The 23,114-nt window shown below is 42.2% G+C and overlaps 1 protein-coding gene and 1 long non-coding RNA gene across 2 annotated transcripts; one reads left to right on the top strand and one right to left on the bottom strand.

Moving 5' to 3' along the window:
* Positions 1-796: 796 nt before the first annotated feature.
* LOC122556737 (D(1) dopamine receptor-like) lies at positions 797-5,678 on the bottom strand. Its single transcript, XM_043703837.1, has 2 exons — positions 5,280-5,678; positions 797-4,747 (listed from the first exon to the last, which is right to left on the bottom strand). Exon 2 carries the CDS (start codon positions 4,173-4,175, stop codon positions 2,850-2,852), a length of 1,326 nt encoding a protein of 441 aa, XP_043559772.1. The 5' UTR covers positions 4,176-4,747; positions 5,280-5,678; the 3' UTR covers positions 797-2,849.
* A 42-nt stretch (positions 5,679-5,720) lies between these two features.
* On the top strand, positions 5,721-21,880 carry LOC122556738. The gene is made up of 3 exons (XR_006313637.1): positions 5,721-5,889; positions 12,752-12,855; positions 20,589-21,880. It is a non-coding gene; the product is annotated as an uncharacterized LOC122556738 (long non-coding RNA).
* Positions 21,881-23,114: the final 1,234 nt, after the last annotated feature.

The following is a 23,114-nucleotide window of genomic DNA, read 5'->3' as shown; positions in this document are numbered from 1 at the left end:
AAATGCTTTTTTTTAATGACCCAAATCTTCCTTCCAGTCTTCAGATAATTAGAAGTCTCAATGCACTGACTCTACAGGAACTCCTGGAAGTTTAAACGTCCAGAAAACAATTCTCCATCTTTCTGCACATTTGGAGAAATCAATCTTCCTTACCTGGACAGTTATCAAGTAAACATTAGACAACTTAAATGTCTGTCACTTCTGAGTAACAATACATCTGAATCCCCACCCCAGCCCTAATTCCTCACTGAACGGACCCCTCCCGACCCCCTAGAACACCCAACTCTTCAAACCTTCAAACACCATCTGATTCCCAACTTCCCTCCCAGACTTCCAACTCCACCCTGCCCCACCCTCTCCCATTTGATGCAATGTATTTATCCAAATTCCTGCTGGACTCTTCAATTCCCTCATAAACCAACTGGACTGCTACCAGCTCCATCACTTGCCTTCCTGGCCCTACAATGCCTCCTAACATAATCTAATTTGTCCCTTCCCCTTCTCAACTCGGCCCAACTACCAAGTTAAGTGGGCGGCACGGTGGGCGGCACGGTGGCACAGTGGTTAGCACTGCTGCCTCATAGCGCCAGAGATCCGGGTTCAATTCCCGCCTCAGGCGACTGACTGTGTGAAGTTTGCATATTCTCCCTGTGTCTGCGTGGGTTTCCTCCGGGTGCTCCAGTTTCCACCCACAGTCCAAAGATGTGCAGGTCAGGTGAATTGGCTATGCTAAATTGCCCGTAGTGTTAGGTAAGGGGTAGATGCAGGAGTATGGATGGGTTGCGCTTCGGCGGGTCGGTGTGGACTTGTTGAGCCGAAGGGCCTGTTTCCACACTGTAAGTAATCTAATCTAATCTAATCTAATTAAGTCATTATTAATAAATGATCACCAACTTCTGAGATTCACTCAGTTTCTATCTCCACGGATGCTGTCAAACCTAGCTATGCTTCAAACTATTACAAAGATGATTTTATAGAGTTTTTGAACATTACATCTAGTTATGCTTAATCTAGCTTGCAAATTGTGGGATGAATGAATAGAAGCAGTAGTATCCAGCTATTACTTGATGTTTGAATCAGATCCTCCATTGCAATGGTAATTAATGCCTGGAGAGTAGGCATCCTCTGAATCCAATTTTCTGTTTTATCCACATGACATATACCCAATCCATACAATAGATTTTGCAAGGTTTTTTGGCTTACTGGCAGTGAAAATTGAAAGCTAATGTAACAGGCCTATACAACAGGATTGTATATTGTTCACTGACAGCCACTAGATTAGCTAACACATTCTGAATACCTGTAAATGAAAACAAATTCACTTTAACAGCAGCAACATGATCAGCATCACTGTAAATTATCGAACTGAACATTTAATTACAAGACATTCAGTTGTACATTCACTATCGGTATCTGAATTGCTGGGTCCTTTCACGGAACAGTCTCAGTCATCAGAAAACCTGAAACCACCAGGTTTTTGGCATCTGATTCATGTTTGCTTCTCAGTTCAGCGCGGCATGAGATTAATCGAGAGTTTAGGTTAAAATGACACAGGCACAGAGTGACCTTTTTTAAAATTAGCTAGTTCTGAGGTAAGCAAAGAAGAAAAACCATACATAACACAGTTTCCAAGCTTCCATATTTGTGCACAGTACCGGTCCAAACAGTACACAATGGACAATTTCCATGTGCCATTACTGGTTTGTCAATACAAGAAATGAAAGGAGGTGGGCATGAGGGGAGAGAGAAAATACATCAATAATGTAAAGGGTGCGGGGTGATTAAGACAATTGATTGAAGGGCAATTATTGCCTTTTTGAAAATACACACCAAATACAATTTTCATAAATGATCAGTACATAGAACAAGAACATATAAAATTGGAACAGCTGAGGCATGAGCACAGAATGTACAACACATAGATATGTGAAGTTAGTTTACTTCTCAACAAATAAGGGACAAACTCTTTACTGCCTGACAATACAACTCATCCGCATCTCAGCATGTTGGAATTCATTGAGTTTTTTTGGGGGGGTAGAAACCTAAATACTAGTCACAGCCCCACATTTAGTATATAGCATTACAGGTTATGATGTTCTATCAGTTAATAAATAGTTCTATTTTGAATACAGTTTTCAAACTTTGGAAATCAATAAGCCTCCCCATATCATAGCCAAGGAATCCCATCTTGACTATAGAGCAATTGTATGTATTTTCTGCAGCAGGAAATGTCACATAGTCACTGAAACTTAAAGGAGGTGCCAACAAAGGTAGACCATAACAGATCCCAAATCTGACTGGTTGCTTAGATTGGGGGTGTTGAGTATTGAGTTGAATAGAGGACTCTCTCGACGTTTGTCATCAATCTTACAATTACGATTTGGGTGCAAATGGAAATTAACAGGTAACAAAAACTTATTAAAACTCCATCTTCTAGTTTGGGTTCTAATGAATGTTTTGCAAATCATCTCAAAGGCTGCAATAATACTCCACACTGACTACTTGGCCACATTCACCGATTTCGCAGATTTCGACTGTGCATGAAGTGGGCTTCTACTCCAATACAGTCACAGGTAATATTACAAAATAGGACTGATGTTTTGTACCCTTTGTACTGAATGGGCTTCAGTACTGAATATAGCAATGAATGCCATCTAACCAGATTTCTCACTTAATTTCATTAAATCTCCAATATTAAATAGGGGTAAATGAAGGACTCTGTAATATGTAACTTGAAGTTCAAGTAACGACAGTAAGCAGTGTGTTGTTAGTGATGGACAAACCGAATTTAAGAGGTTTGACACCAACTGGCTCTACTACGTTGAAAAGCAGCTTTTTTTTCGGCATGGTCAGGTATTGTGTTGGCCGTTTTGGGTAATGGGAATGATCTTTTCCAAGGACACGTCCGTCTCATAGTCCCCATTGCTCGACAGAAGGCTGACCGCCCCGTGCTGGGAGATGGGCGAGAGCTTTGCGCAGCAGTTGTGGTCTGTCGGAGTTTCTGGAGGGCAGGGCACCGAATGGGGGATCAGGTAGACGCTGTTCTCCGCTTTCTCCAGGGTTGGCCCAGGATGGTACAAGGAGACTCCGTTGTGGATGGTGACCGTCTCCACGGCGTTGCTGGCGCACAGGGCGCCGCAGCCCAGCAAGGTGGAGAAGGCCTTGCGGAAGTCCGCGTTGAAGGCGTAGATGATGGGGTTGAGGGAGGAGTTGGCCCAGCCGAACCAGACAAAGACATCGAAGGTGCTGCCGCTGACACAGGGCAGGGGAGGCGGGCTGGCGTGGCTCTCACAGAACGGCACCAAGCAGTTGAGGATGAAGAAGGGCAGCCAGCAGCACACGAAGACGCCCATGATCACCGACAGGGTCTTGAGCACTTTGGTCTCTCGCTTGAAGGACATCTTGAAGGAGCTCTCGGGCTGTATGTCCGCAGTGCTGGCGCTGCTCCGGTTACTCTGGCAGTTCTTGGCGTGCACGGCGGCTCTCTCCAGGGCCGAGATGCGCCGGATCTGTTTCTGGGCGATTCGGTAGATGCGGGTGTAGGTGACGATCATAATGGCCACGGGGATGTAGAAGCTGATGAGGGATGAGGAGATGGCGTAGGTCCTGTTGAGGCTGGAGTCGCAGTTGTCCCCTGGGCGCTGGGAGGTGGCATTGCCATGTAGCCCACTGGGGACCCTCGCCTTATGCCAGTCCAGCTGGACGGGGATGAAGGAGATCAGCAGAGAGAGGCTCCACGCCGCGCTGATCATCACGAAAGCCACTTTGGGCGTCATTTTCCGCTCGTAGCGGAAGGGGCTGGAGATGGCCCAGTATCTGTCCACGCTGATCACGCACAGGTTGAGGATCGAGGCGGTGGAGCACATGATGTCGAAGGCCACCCAGACGTTGCAGAAGGGGCCGAAGGGCCAGAAACCCGCGATCTCGCTCACCGCCTTCCAGGGCATCACCAGCACCGCCACCAAGAGGTCGGAGACGGCCAACGAGATCACAAACAAGTTGGTGACCTTCGTCCGCAGGTGGCGAAAGCGGATGACCGCCACGCAGACCAGGGTGTTGCCCAGCAGCGTGGAGAGGATCAGCAGCGAGAGGAAACAGCCCGTCAGCACTCGGAACGAGGAGTCCTGCTCAGCAGCCAGCGAGCTGCCATCCATGGTGGTAGTGTTCTGCCTCATTCCCAACACACACACACACACAAACACCGAAAGAGCCCTCGTGTACAGTGTCCACCCCTCCTCCTGTGTCACACTCAGACCTGTTCCCGCTAATCACAGGGGACCCACCGACCACAGGGCAGTCATGGAGAAATCTCGTCTTCCAACCAAAGATAGGGCCTACCTTCAATCCATCTGCACCTGGTCTGAGCTTTGATCAACGTCCTTTCTCCCGAGTTAGGTTTACCTTCACCTCCATGGTCGTGCCGCAGTTAAACATCTTTTGCTTCAGGCAGTGTCCCGGGAAAGAGTAACTCCCAACATTGCTCCGTCCCTTGTTGCTGATGTGCAAAATTCTGTGGTGGCCTCACATTGCATGCTAACAAATGACCAATCCCCTGTAAGTGTCTCTGTTCAGTTGTCTCCCTGGAGTCCCGGAGAGTGTGAAACATCCACTTTACGCAAAAGGGGGGAGAGATTTTTTTTGTGGTTTCAACACCTTCTCTGACAAAACATCCCTCAGTCCAGGCTGTCCGTGCCTCCACCGTTACAAACTCCGCATATCCGGCACCCCGCCATCCATTTTCCCGTTCCTTAGAAATTTAAACAGATCAGAAATGAAGCAAAAATAATGTCACCATTACATAGCCACACAACTGGTGTGAATGTCATTCCCAAATTATTACGCGTTACTGCACACCCAAGTCCCATTTCAGCTGTGATCACTGGTGGGTCGTATTTACAACCAGAAAAGCTGAGAGGTTATAATAGCTGAGAGGTACAGAGCATGGTGGAAACACTCAGCCGGTCAGGCAGCGTCTGTAGAGAAAGGACACCAGGATTAATTTCACAGTTCGATGACTGTCCGCCAGAACAGGTTTCCAATGTGTTTTGGGTTTTGTTCTCCCGCGAGGAAGTCGTGATTTAAAGTCAATAGTTACACCATTGCCTACCATTCTCCCATAAAATAATGTTCAGCAACTTTCTGGACGCCACGATGCAGGGAATTTTGAGCCTGTGAGGACGATGCAGTCCGCCCCAGATAGCAGTTCATGTTGCGGTTCCTACATCCCCTCAACTGCACACACTCCACCCTCCGTTCAGCGATAATCTGCAAGTACTCACCGAGGTCGTCCCAATCTGTGTTTGTCAAACAGGCAAGATCGCAAAACCATGTACTTCAGTCCGTTTTGAAGCGATCCAACACTTCACCCTCTTATTCTTACGAAAGTGGTGTTGACGGGTGGGTTGAATACTGATCCCACACTCATTTTAAAGCTGAAAAAGACTGTCGTCGCAATATTCACGTCCAAATCGAGAATAAAATTTCCAAAAAATGTGCTGTGGTTTTGTTGCTGTGCACAGTGTTCCGATAACATAAATGTTTGTCACAGTTCAGTGGCTGGCTATAGGTGCATGTGTCGTCATTGACAAAATATAGTGCTTCGCAGTAAATCTTCCGAGCTCTGTTACCTCTTTGCTTCTCTCCCCTGTTAATAAATTCCCCCAAATCTCTGATAACTGGATGTGAGCTGGTTGCGCCACCACGTGGATTGCGAGCGTTATCATTCAAGAGACGGAAGAGCACCAGCGACTTCTCAAACATGTAGCTGCTAACTCGTGGACTGTGCTTGATGGTAAAGCTCCGCCAACCAACTCGGCAGCGAGGTCAGCAAGTGACAAATGCTCCACGTCGGCCAACGAAAGCAGATGCTTAATTTGCTCACAATTTCAGGTAATTATTTGGGCTACAGTTGGAAAGTTCGAATGCAGGCGAATAATTAATAGAGGGTAACGTTTAGCAAACTTTGGAACGTTGTTTCCAAGGGCAAGTTGATAATGTTTCAGCGAAATCTTAAATATCGAAAGCGGTAACACGGCACATTAGCTGTTCATACCAAGATCAAATGTTAAACTTTGATTTCAAAAATAGATCTCGTATGAATTCTGCCTCCCGTGGCAACAGCTGTCCATCACTAAAATGTGAAATCAAGTCTGGTCCACCTAGCTTTCCCCATCCTTTGCAAATGGGGGTTCTAATTAAAATGGCTTTTTTTATATATGAAAAGTGGTAAGTTTTGATTTCGAACCGCATACTTTCACCATCAGATTCGGTGTGTTCTTCAGAACAATTGACACAAGGGTGTTTTCAGATTAACGAAATCTATATGCGAGATGCTATTTATTTCAGGAAGGCGACGACTCTTTAAAATCGCCCAGCCCAATTAGCATTCCCAATCCACAGTTAGCAGATGACCAATAGCTAGTAACTAGCAACCCAGGTCCCCTTTTACAGTAATAAGGAGACAACCTGTACTCGGTACTGCCTCTCTGTAATCAACGCTCACTACTTTAAAGAGGGCTCGAATGTGTACTCTCCGCGTTTATTTTTCATTGTTTTTATACCATTACTTCTGACGCCAGAAATGCAAACTTAACCCACGAAAATCGAACTTCGTAAATGTGAATTGCATTCCACCCGGCACAACATCTTCGAAAGATAGAAAGCTGCGCAATGTTATTAACTTCAGAGAATAAATTAAGATCACCGTAGCTTGCATTAACACACTCCTTTAATAATAAGCTGACTATAGTGCTCTATTAAATTTAAAACATCGTGACGTAAAATCTTCAGAAAATGTAAATTTATAGTTTTAAAAGAGCTTCTGACAAATGATAGCTTTTAATAAACATCGGGCGGGCTATTTGGAAAGAATCTGAAGCAGTTTCTGTTTAAATTGATTTGGATACTAGTTCAACATTTAACAGGCATCTGGATGGGTATATGAACAGGAAGGGTTTAGACGGATATGGGCCAAGTGCTGGCAAATGGGACTTGATTAATTTTAGGATAGCTGTCGGCATGGACGAGTTGGACGGAAGGGTCTGTTTCCGTGCTGTATACAACTTTATAACTCTGGTATAATCCAATGGTGTGATCCGTTAATCCTTTTCAAACGATAAACATTTGCTGTTCTGCATCAAAAGGGTGCAGCCCAGAATGCAGTACTCAAATCTTAGTTACACCTTTTTTAAAAAAAATCTACTGAATGTATTCTGTTGTTCTGAACTTATTTTCTTTCAGCTTTTGAATAATTATGAGTTAGTATCGGTAATTTTACTTAAGTAACACTCTTTAGGCAGTGACATCTTTCCTTTTTCAACAACATTATTTCAAACCTAATTTCTCTGATTGTGTAAAATATTAACAAGACTGGTTCCCATTGCTGCCAGTTGTCCTGAGAAGGTTCCTTGTTCAGAAGACTGAAAGTCAAGGATTAAGACAACAGTAGTTATTTTCTAACTTAAATTCTTATCAAAACCAGTCTTGCTGACACACAGAGGAACACCACAAGGATCAGTGGTGGAGCCACAATTATTTCCAATATATATGGATGACTCGGATGAGGAAAGTGAATGTACTATAGTCAAATTTGCAGATGTCACAAAAAATAGATAGGAAGGCAAGTGGTGAAAATGACACAATTGAGTCTGCAGAGGAATACAGATAGATTAAGTAAATGGACAAAATCTCAGCAGTTGGAATATAATGTGGAAAAATGTGAGGTTATGTACCTTGCATTAGAATTAAAATTAGGTTTTATTGTCATGTGTACTCAAGTACAGGAGTACAGTGAAAAGTGTACTGCTTGTGCCATCTTAGGTACAAAGTATACAAATAAAGAAATTAGGTAAAAGTTCAAAATTACTGATCTTGTTATAGAGTGGAAAAATAAAGAATATGAAGTGAAAAGGTCAGCATTACAGACTTTCTTTCGCCATGGGCCTGCAGTCGCTTCATGCTGGACTTTGCCCACAAAGGCTCAATCTCTTCCTCAAGCTGAGCTCGATCCCTTCCCCATGCTGGGTTCATTTCCTCCCCTCTCTGGGTGTGATCTCTCCCCCCGTGCTTCCATCTCACTGCCAACTGCCACCCGGGCTCACCAGCTGTCTTGCCATCAACCATTCCAGACCTCGACAATGCTCCTGAGCGATGGAGTTCCACCTGGGTTACCAGCCACCTCGTTGCTGAGTGCCAAAGTCCCGCTTTGGGCCCCAGACTCTGCCAAGCTGCAAACCCTAATATCTTTCCAGAAGGTAAGTAAAGAAAACAAATTATAAAACTGAAAAAAAGGAGAAAAGAAAAGCAAGCCCTGGGTTCAGACCCTGGGCCTGGAAGAATAGAGGATCTGAATATTCTTTAAATGGAGAAAGACTGCAGAAAGCTACAGAACAGAGAGATTTGGGAATCCTCATCCATGAATTACAAAAAAGCTAAAGGGTTCAGCGGGTAATTGGGAAGAAAAATTGAATTTTGGCCTTTATTTCAAAGGCCTGAAGAAGGGCTCATGCCCAAAACATCGATTCTCCTGCTCCTTGGATGCTGCCTGACCTGCTCCGCTTTTCCAGCATCACATTTTCGGCTCTGATCTCCAGCATCTGCAGTCCTCACTTTCTCTTAAATTGGCCAAAGGGCCTTCTTTCAGTGCTGACAACCTCTGTAACTCTATGGACTGCCTCTAATGCCAGAATATCTTTCCCATTGATAACAGGCCAGAACAGTTCAGAGTATTCCAGTTGTGATCTGACTAATGCCTAGTATTGTTTTAGCAAAACTTTCCCATTGTTATGGTCTATTCCCTTTGAAATAAAGCCCTGAAGAAGGGCTCATGCCCAAAACGTCGATTCTCCTGCTCCTTGGATGCTGCCTGACCTGCTGTGCTTTTCCAGCAACACATTTTCAGCCTTTGGCCAATTTAATCTGCTATGGTCAAAGACAAGAACGTAACTATTCTCATCCTATTTTCCAGCCCTTGACATTGCAAGTGTACATTTAAATACTTATTAAGTGTTATGGAGATTTTACAGGCAGTGAATTCTCGATTCCCTTCACCCTCTGAGTGAAAACAAAATTCCCACATTTCCTCTAAACCTTCTGCCCTTGCCTTAAGTCTATGTCCCTGGTCATTGATCCCTCCACCAAGGGGGAAGGTTCCTTCCTGCCTACCCTTATATATCTCAATCATGCCACCTCCCTCCCAGTTTCCCTTGCTTCAAGGAAAACAACTCTAGTCTAACCAATCTGTCTCTTCATAACTAAAATTTTCCAGCTTACACAACATCATGTTACATCTCTCTGCACCATCGCCAATTGGATTCCAGAATAACACAAAATACTCTAGCGTTGCCGAACCAATGTTTTATACAATTCCAGCACAACTGGCAACATGACGCTTGGAGGAAGAGCGCCTCATCGTCCGCCTAGGAACCCTCCAACCACAAGGGATGAATGCAGATTTCTCCAGCTTCCTCATCTCCCCTCCCCCCACCTTATCTCAGTCCCAATCCTCGTGCCTGACCTGCTGCGCTTTTCCAGCAACACATCTTTCAGCTCTGACCTCCAGCATCTGCAGTCTTCACTTTCTCCTAGCTTCTTACTGATGCCAATATTTTATGTCCATATTTTCAAAATTGAATTAAAATTTTCAAACTGTTGTGGTAGAATTTGGATTTGAATTGTAAGCTTGTTAGTTCAGTAATCACACTGCATTGAATATTGCTTTGGATTCTTAACATTAAAGAAAACAAAGGTATTGCTATGAAATTTCTTAGGGAACAGATGCTCAGTAATATACTGAGGCTAAGAACGAATGAACCAAAATTTCATCAAAATATTGCGTTTTGAGTTGGAGAGACAAGACGTGAGGTGAAGGTTTGGAGAGTGAATCCAGAAATTGGAACTGATGCAAAAGCTTTGCTATGAATGGTGGAGTAAAGTGAGGGAGGACACAGAGTCGGGGAGAAAGGATACGGTAGGTGATTTTGGCTAGAGGTAGATTGGGACAACACTGTTAAAGGATCTGAAGCTGAGTGCAATTTTGTGTTGAGAGAATAAAAGATGCTGATATGGATTAATGAGGAGAGGATACTGAGCAAATGTGGAAAGATACGTTCTGTTCCTATTCTCTTAGTAAAGCCACATCCTACCAATATTGTATTAAACAAAATTCTACAATACTTTTTAGTATTGGGACCTGGGTGTTCTTGTGCACCAGTTACTGAATGTAAACACTTTGCTACTGCCGGCAGTAAAAAAAGTAAACTGTATTTTGGCCTTCATGGAGAGAAGTCTGTAGTACAGGGGCCAGGATGTCTTCCTGCATTTATTCAGGGCACTACTGAGACCACACCTGGAATATTGTGTGCAGTCTTGGTCTCCTTACCTGTGGAAGAATGTTCTTGCTACGGAGGGAGTGCAGCAAAGATTTATCAAATTGATTCCTGGGATAGCAGGACTAACATATAAGGAGCAATTGAATCAGTTTGGAATGTATTCACTGGAGTTTAGAAGAATGAAGGAGGATCCCATAGAAACTTATAAAATTCTAACAGGACTAGCAGATTAGATGCAGTATAGATGTTCCTGATGGTGGGGGAGTTCAGAACCAGAGGTCATGGTTTAAGGATAAGGGAGTAAACCTTTTAGGACTGAGTTGAGGAGAAATTTCTTCACCCAGAGAGTGGTGAGCTTGTGGAATTCAATACCTCAGAAGGTAGTTGAGGCTAAAACATGATGTTTTCAAGAAGGAGGTAGATATATCTCTTGTGACGAAAGGAATCAAGGGATATGATGAGTAGGCATGATAAGGGTATTAAGCTGAATGATCAGCCATGATCATATTAAATAGCAGAGCAGGCTTGAGGGGTTGAATGACAACACCTGCATGTTTCTATTAAAGCAAAATGGCAAAATGGCAGTAGAAGCTGCATAGATATTTAATGTACTTTTATTTAAACTTTAGTCAGGCTAGATTTGTGAAGTGCATGGGTTAAAGCATTCAACTAATGCATTCAAGAAGGTACCATATAAATAATTATTGCATAAGATAGGAGCTCACTGAAATGGGATAATATATTAAGGATTGGTTCACACAGAAGACCAAGAATCAGGATTAATGGATTATTTACCATTTACGTTATGACATGGAAGAAGGGGAAGAGTGGAATATATCCAAATTTCTGTACAAAAGTAGTTCTGAAGATACATTGTGATAAAGATATTCGGAATCTGCAAGAGGAGATACATGGGTTGGGTGAGTGGACAAAAACCTGGCAAATGACGATTAATGTAAGAAAGTGTGAGGCCATGTACTTTGATAAGAAGAATCAAAAAGCAGAAACTATTTAATGGAGAGAGGCTCCAAAAAGTGTAGCACAGAGGGATCTTGGTGTTCTTGTGCATGAAACACCAACAGTTATCATGTGGTTAGTATAAGTAATTAAAAAGTCAAATGGAATTTCGGCTTTATTGCTACGGGTTTCAAATTTAAATATACGGAAGTCTTGTTACAATCATATGGGGTATTGGTGAAGCTACACCTAGAGCACCATGTACAGTTTTGGCCCCTGTACTTAAGAAAGGATATAATGGCATTGGGGATATTCAAAAGAGATTCACTTGGCTGATTCTTGGGATGAGGGATCGTTTACGATTGGCTAAACAGGTTAGGCTTTTATTTCCTTAGAGTTTAGAAGAATGAGGGATGGTCTCTTTGAAACATATAAGATTTTGAGGGTCTTGACAGGGCACATTGTTGAGAAAATGTTTCTATCAGTGGAGGAATCTTGAACTAGCGGACATAGCAACAAATTAAGTGGACATGCATTTAAAATGGTATTGCAAAGGAATTTCTTCTCTCAGAAGGCACTGAACATCCAGAATTCTCCACCCCAGAGTAATAGAGGCTAGATCACTGAAAGTATTAAAAATGAGTTGAGACATGGGATAAATCAGCTCAGATTTTACTAAATGGTAGACCGGTTTTAGGGAACAAATGTCCTACTCCTGCTGCTATTTCTTATGATCTAACCGTGATACAATAAGTACCGTGATACTAATCTGGAAATCCAGTTGTGTTGAACAAATAAAGTGACTGAATGAAGTATCTACTGATATTGACTTATGGTGAGGACACTGACTACGACAGAGAGACAGTTTGAAACAAATGTAAATTGACAGATACAAGTACATATTAATTAGATGAGTGAGTTACAGACCAAAATATGCTAACACAGAATTTAAATAGAGAGAGGAGAGATAAACACAAATATTGACTAAAAATCTCTCCATGTGTTTCATTGAGCCCAGAGAAAATGTGTGCCCACACTACATATTCTTCAGGAAAAGATATAACTCTGTAATGCATTGAAGAATTTATGGTCAGTAGAAAGACAAAGAGAAATAAAACCTCCTGCGTAAAAGCAATCAAATACATTTAGAGTCATGATTTTCAAATTTTCCTCTGTGAGAAACTGACTGAAAATGTTGACATACTCCTACGAACACCAGTTAATATTGACTTAAGATTTTGAGTTCTTAACTACCAAGTGTCCTCAAGCTAACATAATTTTTTTACTCTATTTTCCCATCAACAGAAATAAGAATGGAAAATAAGCAATGAGAACAAAGGTCTGCCAGCCTCAGGCACTTCTGAAAGATCTTTCAAGATCCATTACATAAATATATTACAAATACAATGAACGTTATTGTTGTTATGCCAAAATGGATATCAATATCTTTTTTAATTCATTCATAGAATGTGGGCATCACTGGCTGAGCCAGTATTCATTATCCATCTTTAATTGCCGAGTAGATGATTAAGAGTCAACCATATTACTGTGGATCTGTCAGTAAGAGCAGGTAAGGATGGCAGATTTCCTTCCTTAAAGAGACATCTGTAAACATTTTTATAATAAGAAAAGGAATCATATTTACATAAACAAATGTTTGTAGTTCAAATGTACTCTTAAGAATTTCACTGGTAGGGGAATGAGGGAAAAGCTGAGGCAGATTATGTTGTGAAAGCTGTTATGGACCAGACCAGATCCCCTTAAAATATTTTAAGAAGATAGCCTAGAACCTAACTTTATCTTATTTCAAAGGCAAATATAAAATACTGTCTTCCAGATGCAATTCAACTAGTCAAGTTATACTTGGCATTATGCAAGACACAATTTATTCAAACACTATAGTTAAAATACAACAAAAGAAAAAAAAGCTTTGAATAACTTAACTCGGCTGAAAATCTGAACAGAATAATAGATACACTAACTATTATTCATCAACTGTTCCAATATAGTAACATCCCATAAATATACCTCTTGGAAAAATTCAGAAAACAGATTTGTCTTACATGTAACTCCAGCAACTGAGAAGAAAAAGCAAAGAGAAAACTCAGAGAGTAGCAGCCAGGAAATATTTACTGCAGCTTCCATCCTTGTTGAGACTTCAACAGCAACTGATACTGAATCTCAGAGCTCAAAACTAAAACCTGGAATTACTGGTTTGTGAAAGCTGGCCATACTCATCCAGGCTGCTTCTGTTGTTCCAACTTTAAAAAATCAGCTAAGGCCTCGCAAGCTGTTTATGGGCCTTTATTAGCCAGCTTGGCATCTCTGCCTTGAAATCTCTCTTAAAAGAAACCAAGAGAAAACATACCTCTTAAAGCCACAGCATCACCACAAGGTGGAAGTAAATATTTTGATTAAATATTGTTCAAAGTTTGTGCGAAGATTTGTAGCTCGGGTGCTCGTTGTTGTGGTTCTGTTCGCCGAGCTGGAAGTTTTTGTTGCAAACGTTTCGTCCCCTGGCTAGGCGACATCATCAGTGCTTGGGAGCCTCCTGCGAAGCGCTTCTTTGGTGTTTCCTCCGGTGTTTATAGTGGTCTGTCCCTGCCGCTTCTGGTTGTCAGTTTCAGCTGTCCGCTGTGGTGGTTGGTATATTGGGTCCAGGTCGATGTGTTTGTTGGTGGAGTTTGTGGATGAATGCCATGCCTCTAGGAATTCCCTGGCTGTTCTCTGTCTGGCTTGCCCTATGATACTTGTCAAAGCTGACAAAGGGTCAGTTAGACTTGAAATTCAGCTCTTTTCTCTCCTTACAGATGCTGCCAGACCTGCTGAGATTTTCCAGCATTTTCTCTTTTGGTGGCAAAAGGAACAAATATTGATTTTAAATCAATTTATTTGGTCTCGCTGTGATTTTTATTGGGTGGTCATGGCATTGATGCAAGGCTTTATTGGAAAAGAAGAATATAAGACTGAGACTTGTTAAATTACCTGAACTCATTGCGCACCACATTTTTTGTCACAATGATGATAAGATATGGACCATTGATTTTTAAAGCCATCATCTGATTTTTATATGTGGAACTTTCAAAAGACAGAAATGAATAACAAAAAAGGGACACAACCACTGAAATAAAATGACCACAGCAAACACCTAATGACACCGTTTAGCCAAGCTTAATGAAGCCAACATGGAATAAACAAAATAATCAAACTGAACTTAAGTTAGCGATTTATCAAAGACACCAAAACCAGTCAACCCAGTCAGGCTTGAAAAGGTCTTTTCCTCCTGTTTCAACTTATAATGTTATGGGAATTTTCAAATATTGGAGATGATACCCCACCTACAATTAGCAAACAAGAAAAATCACATAGCTTGTGCAGACAGACTGAACAAACTAATTTGTACTTCAAGCAGAACAGAGCAGGGGACTGCAGAATGTAACTGCAGAAAGTGCTCTGTCTGCCTCTCAAGAACAACAAGTGACCAGTGACAAGACAGGTTTAAAAGAAACATCAGAACATCAAGAATTCAAAGGACAACTGAAATATTCACTATTGTTGATGATTCAAGACTCTAAATAACTAACTGTGGTCTCAGAATTAAAATATACAACTCAAAAACACCTTAAGCACTTTATGTTGTACTTTTATCTTCTTTTTGTCTTAGACATTATCCTTGTTTAGGTTTGTATAAGTATACGTGTACACTTGACATTGTGTCTTATTTTCTTTCGCAATTGGCTGATGATAAAATTGCTCACTCTTTCACTCAAGAAAAACATTATAATTGGCTCCTTATTGATACAATAGAAATTAGTTAATTGCATTTTACTTGGAGACAGATATAACTTCATGCTAAAAAGAAAATTAATCTTTGTTGTGGTCATTCAGGAAAGTTGAAAAAGGCCAGCCAATTCAGTACCTGATCACATTACTGTTTTCTCTGGGGTGTTTGGTTTAGAGCAGTCAGTGTGGGAAATAAGTATTTTACTTTTTGTTTCCTTTTCCAGTCATACTGTGCCTCCAAGTAGCATAAATTACTGTTACACTCTCATTAATATTGTCAACAATTTTGATTCGATTATGATCATAATTTTATATCAATTAAAAAATTAGAACACTTTTCTCCTCTCAGCAAGTAAATACTTTTTCTACTTTCTTCATCAACCAAGGTTACATACGTAGAGTGAGATTTTGCTATTGTTTCACAGCCTCTTAACTTGATAACTGTAGCAAGGATATGCTACACACCTTACATTACCAGCATCAAAATTGAAGAAAAGTACATTAGCATTGTTGAGGTTAAAATTATATCCAACATAATACACCATTTAGAGACAGAATGTGGGATTTTCATTTTGTCTTTCTCCCTGCTTTGCAGTGATATTGGCATGAGCAGGGAAAGAAAATGCTAACTGTGGACTATTAGTAGTCTTTTGGGCTAATGTATTTTTCAGCAGAAATAATTACATTTGCTTATTATGATATAATCACATTATAAGACACATATTCATCATTAATGCAACGGATAGAACATAGAACATAGTACAGTATAACACAGTATAGCCCCTTTGGCCCACAATGTCATGCTGACCATTTACCTAATCTAAGATCAATCTAATCTACACACCCCTCGATTTACTGCCGTGCTTGTCCAGTAGTCGCTTAAATGTCCCTTATGTCTCTGACTCTATGACCACCACTGGCAGTGCATTCCACACACCTACCACTCTCTGCGTAAAGAATCCACCTCTGACATCTCCCCTATACCTTCCTCCAGTCATCTTAAAATTATGACCCCTTGTGACAGACATTTCTGTCCTTGGGAAAAGTCTCTGGCTATTCTCTCTATCTCTGTCTCTCACTACTTTGTACACCTCTGTCAAGTCACCTGTCTTCCTTTTTCTCTGCAGTGTGGAAAGCCTAGGCTCACTCAACCTCTCTTCATAAGACAAGTCCTCAAATCCAGGCAGCATCCTGGTAAATCTCCTTTGCACCCTCTCCAAAGCATCTACATCTTTCCTATAATGAGGCGACCAGAACTGGACACGATATTCCAAGTGTGGTCTAACCAGTGTTTTATAAAGCTGCAGCAAAACTTCACGGCTCTTAAACCCAATAAGCCTGTTAATGAAAGCCAAAACACCATACGCCTTCTTAATAGCCCTATCAACTTGGTTGGCAATTTTGAGGGATCTATGGATGTGGACCCCAAGATCACTCTGTTCCCCCACACTGCCAAAAATCCTGTCTTTAACCCTATATTCAGCATTCAAATTCGACCTTCCAAGATGAATCACTCCACATTTATGCAGGTTGAATTCCATCTGCCACTTCTCAACCCAGATCTGCATCCAGTCAATGTCTTGTTGTAGCCTGCAACAGTCCCCGACACTATCTACAACACCAGCGATCTTTGTGTCATCGGCAAACTTACTAACCCAGCCTTCCACTTCTTCATGCAAGTCGTTTATAAGAACGACAAAGAACAGAGGCCCAAGAACAGATCCCTGCAGGACACCACTGGTCACTGACCTCCTGGCAGAATACTTTCCATCCACTACCGCTCGCTGTCTTCTTTCAGTTAGCTAATTCTGTATCCTGACAGCCAAACTTACCTGTATCCCATACCTCCTAACTTTCTGAATGAGTCTACTGTGGGGAACCTTATCAAATGCCTTACTGAAATCCACATACGACACATCCACTGCTCGACCTTCGTCATCTTGTCTCATCACAACAAAAGAAGTCAATAAGACTTATGAGGCGTGACCTGCCCCTCATAAAGCCATGCTGACTATCTTTAGTCAAACTATGTTTTTCCAAATAATCATAAATCCTTTCTCTCAGAATCCTTTCCAGTACCTTGCTTGCCACATATGTAAGACTAACTGGTCTGTAATTCCCAGGGATTTTCCTATTTCCCTTCTTGCACAGAGGAACAACATTTGCCTCCCTCCAATCATCCAGTACTCCCGTGGAGAGCGAGGATGCAAAGGTCATCGCGGCAATCTCATTCCATGCTTCCCGTAGTAACCTTGCATATATCTGATCCAGCCCTGGGGACATATCTATCCTTGATGCTTCCCAGAATTTTCAGCACGTCCACTTCCTTAAATCAATCTGTTCAAGCCTATTAACATGGTCCATGGTGTTCTCACTATCAACAAGGTCCCTCTCGCTCATGAAAACGGAAGCAAAAAACTTATTTAGGGCCTCCTCTACCTCTTCAGACTCCAGGCACAAGTTCCCTCCACTGTCCTTAATTTGGCCTACCCTCTCTCTTTGGGTTTTTCTCTATTCCTTCCCACTAAGGCTTTTTCGTGCCCCCTCCTAGCTCTCAGTTCATTTTTGAGTTCTTTCCTAGCTACCCTGTAATCCTGTAAAGCTGTGCCAGATCTTTCCTTACTTCCTCAACCTTAAGTTAACTTGCTTCTTCCTTTTGACAAGAAGTTCCTCTGCTCTTGTTACCTATGGCTCCTTCCCCTTATTATTCCTTACTTGTCTCAGTGGGACAAAGTTATCAAACACTTGCAACAAATGCTCCTTAAACAGCCTCCACATTTCTATTGTGCATTTTCTGTAAAAGAATTGTTCCCAATTTATATTCCACAGCTAATAGCAGTATAATTTCCCCTCCCCCAATTAAATACTTTCCCATACTGTCTGTTCCTATCCCTTTCCATGGCTATGGTAAAGGTGAGAAGGTGAGGAAGTTGTAGTCACTGTCACCAAAACACTCTCACACATTGCCTGGCTCATTGCTTAGCACTAATCCAGTATGGCCTCCCCCAGTCAGCCTATCTACATATTGAGTCTGGAATCCTTCCTGGACATACCTGACAAAATCAGCTCCATCCAGACTATCTGCACTAAGGAGGTTTCAATCAATATTGGGGAAGTTGAAGTCACCCATAACAACAACTCTGTTACATCTGCACCTTTCCAAGATCTGCTGTCCAATCTGTTCTTCCATCTCTCTGCTGCTATGCGGCGAGTAGTGGTTATAGAAAACACCCAATAAAGTCACTGCTCCTTTCCTGTTACTCACTTCCATCCATACTGACTCAGTAGACAATCCCTCCTCAACAGCCTTCTTTTATGCAATTGTGATGCACTCTCTAATTAACAATGCTACTCCCCCTCCTCTTTAACCCCCTTCCCTGGTCTTTTAAAAAGATCTAAACCCTGGAACATCCAATAGCAATTTCTGCACCTGTGAAATCCATGTCTTCGTTATGGCCACAACATCATTGTTCCAAATACTGATCCATGCTCTCAGTTCATCACTCTTATTCATGATACTCCTTGCATTGAAACAGACACACTTTAAAACATCCCTTTGCCCTATAAACTGTGTATCCTTCCTGACAGACTCTCTGCATTCTATTTCTGCCAGTTCACCCTCTAGTTCCCATCCCCCTGCAAAACTAGTTTAAACCATCCCAAAGTGCTCCAGCAAATCTCCCACCCAGAACATTGGTGCCCTTCCAGTTTACATGCAACCTATCCTTCATGTACAGGTCTCACTTTCCCCAGTTATCTATGTATCTGAAGCCCTCCCACCTGCACTAGCCCTGTAGCCACGTGTTTAGCTGCTCTCGCTCCCTGTTCCTTGTTTCACTAACACATGGCACCGGCAGTAATTCTGAGATTACTACTGTGCTCATTCTGCTTTTTAGTTTCCAACCTAACTCCCTGAAATCACTTTTTAGAACCTCATTCCTTTTCCTAGCTATGTCACTGGGGCCAATGTGCACCACAACTTCTGGTTGCTCACCCTCCCCCTTCAGAATCTTAGAGACTCAATCAAAGACATCCCAGACCCTGGTACCTCAGACACAACATACCTTCTGGGAGTCCCGTTCACGATCACAGAATCTCTTGTCCTTGCCTCTAACTATTGAGTCTCCTACCACTGGCACTTTTCTATTCTCCCCCCTTCCCTTCTGAGCTACAGACCCAGGCTCAGTGCCAGAGATCTGGCCACTATGGCTTTCCCCTAGTAGGATACCCCCACCAATAGTATCCAAAACAGTATATTTATTATTAAGGGGAATGGCCTCAGGGGATCCCTGCACTGTCTGCCTGTTCCCTTTCTGTCCCCTGACTGTAACCCATCTAACTTTTTCCTGTACCTGAGGTGAGACTACCTCCCTGTAACACCTCTCTATTACCCCCTTTGCCTCCCGAATGATCCAAGTTCATCCAGCTCCAGCTCTAGTTCCCTAATGGGGTTTCTGAGGAGCTGGAGTTGGGTGCACTTCCTGCAGATGAAGTCAGTGGGGACACAAGTGCTGACCCTAGCCTCCCACATCCTACAGGAGGAGCATGCGACTGCCCTAACATCCATTCCCACTGTTGAATTTCCAAAAAGACTACTGAGGAAAGACTAGTAGCCTTGCTGAATCAGCACACGGAACCATTTTTTTTTTGTTTAGAGGACGAAGATGGGTTTTGTGCAAAGCAACTGCCCAAATATATTACCTCACTTACTCAGCAGTCCTGTGTCCACTCCTGCTCAGCCTATTCATGAGGTAAGTTTTTAAAGGATTAATTTACCTTCCCGGCAGCCCTCAAAACCTCGTTCTGACCGCCCCTGTTGCTCCTGCAAAAATGGAGGCTGCTGATTTAATGAGGCAAGTTATTAAAGCATTAATTTACCTTCCTGGCAGCCCCCGATCCTTGCTGTCACCACTCCCACTGCTGCTGCAAAAATGGAGGCCGCTGAACCCACGAGGTACGTTTTTAAAGGATTAATTTACCTTCACGGCAGTCCCCTGGTCTTCACTCTCACTGCTCCTGCTGCTGCTGCTGCAAAAATGGATGATGCTAACAATGTCTGTATTAAACAAAGATTCAATATTAATAAGTGGTAGCCACTTGATTCAATGTTTTGGATATTGCAGATGGCTAAAATAAAGATGGCCTGAAGAAAATACAGAAAAAAGTATTATTTATTGGAAGCAATTGTATTTAAACTGTGGTATCTTAATTGCCTCAGGCTAATTTGAATCCTGATTTGGAGGTGTTGGACTGGGGTAGACAATGTCAGAAGTCACATGACATCAGGTTACAGTCCAACATTTTTATTTGAAACCACGAGCTTTCAGATCATAGCCCCTTCAAGTGAAGTGAGAGAGAAGCACACGGATGCAGGCTTTATAGGCAGAGAAATCAATGGCTTTGACTCTTGATATTAACTGTTGTTTCTTTCTCCACAGGTGCTGCCAGAGCAGCTGAGTTTCTGGAATTTTTGGTTCTTATTTCAGATTTCCCAACATCCATATCTTATTTTTGTTATAGGAACCTTCAAGTTCTCTTTCTTCACCTGGAGGAAAGTGTATGTGTGAAGGGGCTAAGGAAGGAAGTTCTGTTGTATTGGAAAGAAAGTCTAAACTTGCTGCTGGCATGAGCGGAATTGAGGGAGATCTGGAAAATAGATGTAACAAAACGATTGTCAGTTGGGGGTACATGTATAACACCTACAGGAATAAAAGAATTGAACCTCTGCCTGGTCAGAACAGAATTTTGAGGAACTGTATAGCTGAGATTAATGTTATTGATGCCAAAGGAGCTGCAAATCAATCTGTAAGATGTATTTTTGCTGTATCAGTTATTTACACTTTAATTTATAATCTCTACTGAACACAATTTATTATGGATTTATGTTTATTTTTGGTTTGATTGCTGGTGTCAAACTTTAAAAAGTAAGATATTGTCCATTAGTTTCCTCCATTGGGATTGTTTGTAAATTCAGTCCGTTCATGTTATTGATCTCCTCAAGCATCATAACGTCTGAAATAGCAGACATTCACCTAACTCGCATTGCTGTTGACATATCTGGATCATGTTAAGTAACCTCCAGACATTATCCATTGATCTGCGACCTTTTCTGAACTCCATCTGGTCCTCCTTAATGGTGTAGGCAGTACAGTTTCCAGTCTTAGTGCCAAAGTCTTAGATAGGATTTTGAAGTCGACATTCAGAGCGAAATGGGCCTATAGGAAGCACAGTCCCTGGGGCCTTCCCTTTTTTAAGAATGAGAGAGATGTTCATCTCTCTTAAAGGTGGTGGGAGGAGGCCACAATTGTGCGAGTCATTAAATGTACTAAGCATCGCCCCTGACAACACACTTATAAATTCCTTGTGGAACTCACTGGAAAGCCCGTCAGTACCAGGCGCCTTTCCATTCTGGAGCTGCCTCACAGCCTTCTGCACCTCTTGTTCTGACAATGGGGCACTGAGGAGAGACTCTTGTTCAGGAATCATTCCCGGAAGGTCCAAATTCTTAAAAAAAAAGACTCCATCCTAACCCGCCCACCCTCATAGCTTTCAGATTGGTATAGTTCAGAGTAAAATTTCCGAAATGCTGCATTAATCCTTTTTAGGATCACAGGTTAAATTTCCAGTGTCCTCCCTAATTGAGGTAATGGCTTGGGGGGCACTCCTTTTCCTGGCAAGGTACGCTAAATACTCGCCTGGCTTACCCCCATGCTCAAACAGCCTTTGGTTTGCAAATATAAGCTCCCTCTTGGCTGTGCGTGTGAGCATGGAGTTCAGTATAGACCAAAGCGCTGTGATCCTCAGCAGTTTAGCCAGTGCTTTTTCAGCTGTTTTCAGACATGTCTCGAACAAGCATTGCTGCTCACCCATCTGCCACTTCTTACTGGCTGAATAGGAAATAATTAATCCACTAGCATAGGCTTTAGCTGTTTCCCACAGAATGGATGGGGTACTGGCTGAGCCTGAATTAATACCTTAAAAAAAGCCCTGAACTCAGTAGAAAGAAATTTGATAAACTTGCTATCTTTGAGGATGAAGGGGTCCAGTCGCCAGTGCCACAAGCCTACCACAGGATCCTTACTCTTAACCATTAAATACACTGGGCACGATCAGAAGTAGTGATATTGCCAGATGTGCTGCGGGGGTCAGAAAAAGATCTATCTTGGTATGGCATTTATGTGGGTTTGAAAAGAATGTGAGGTCCCTGCCTCCAAACATCCACCAATTCCATTTCAGCACACAAATCCCTTAATTATTTAGATCATGAAGAAGATATCGGAGGGCCTTTGGGCAATCTGTCCCCCATAGGATCTATTAGACAATTGAAGTCCCTATGATAATATGCTGAGATGCAAGGTTAACCAGTCGAGAAAGTGCGTCTATCTAGAATTTAAGGGGCTGGGCCAGGGGACAGTAAACATTTAGGATCCCATATTCTTCCCCATGTATCAAAGCTTCAAGGATTACAAATCTCCTGTGTGTGTCTTTAATACACTCTAACAACTTAAATGGGATATTCTTTCTGACTAAAATGACCACCCCTCTACTCCTCGTATTGAAAGATGAGAAATAAACCCCATCATAACCATTCTGCAGCTTCAAATGCTCTGCATCATCTATGTGTGTTTCTTGTAATAAGGCAACATCCACCCTTTCCCTTTTAATACTGGAAAGTTCCTTCTTCCTCTTGCCCAGCGAATGATTCCCCTTAATATTCCAGGTGCACCACTTAACCACATGCTTAGCCATAACCTTCCATAGGAGAAAGTGAGGACTGCAGATGCTGGAGATCTGAGCTGAAAATGTGTTGCTGGAAAGGCGCAGCAGGTCAGGCAGCATCCAAGGAGCAGGAGAATCGACGTTTCGGGTATGAGTCCTTCTTCAGGACTATAACCTTCTATAGCACCATTTAGACTCGAGAGAGGAAGAACCCGAACTACAGATCACTGAGCTTTAATGCAAAAGAATCCACAAAACCCAAAAACCACATAAACTAAAATAACTACAGCCAATAAATCTACAAAACCTAAAAAACTATTTACAACA

This window comes from Chiloscyllium plagiosum, chromosome 14 (genome assembly GCF_004010195.1).
Source record: "Chiloscyllium plagiosum isolate BGI_BamShark_2017 chromosome 14, ASM401019v2, whole genome shotgun sequence".
NCBI classification, from domain to species: Eukaryota; Metazoa; Chordata; class Chondrichthyes; order Orectolobiformes; family Hemiscylliidae; genus Chiloscyllium; species Chiloscyllium plagiosum.
The sequence above is the reverse complement of the archived record's forward strand: the minus strand, read 5'-3'. Positions and strand labels throughout refer to the sequence as shown.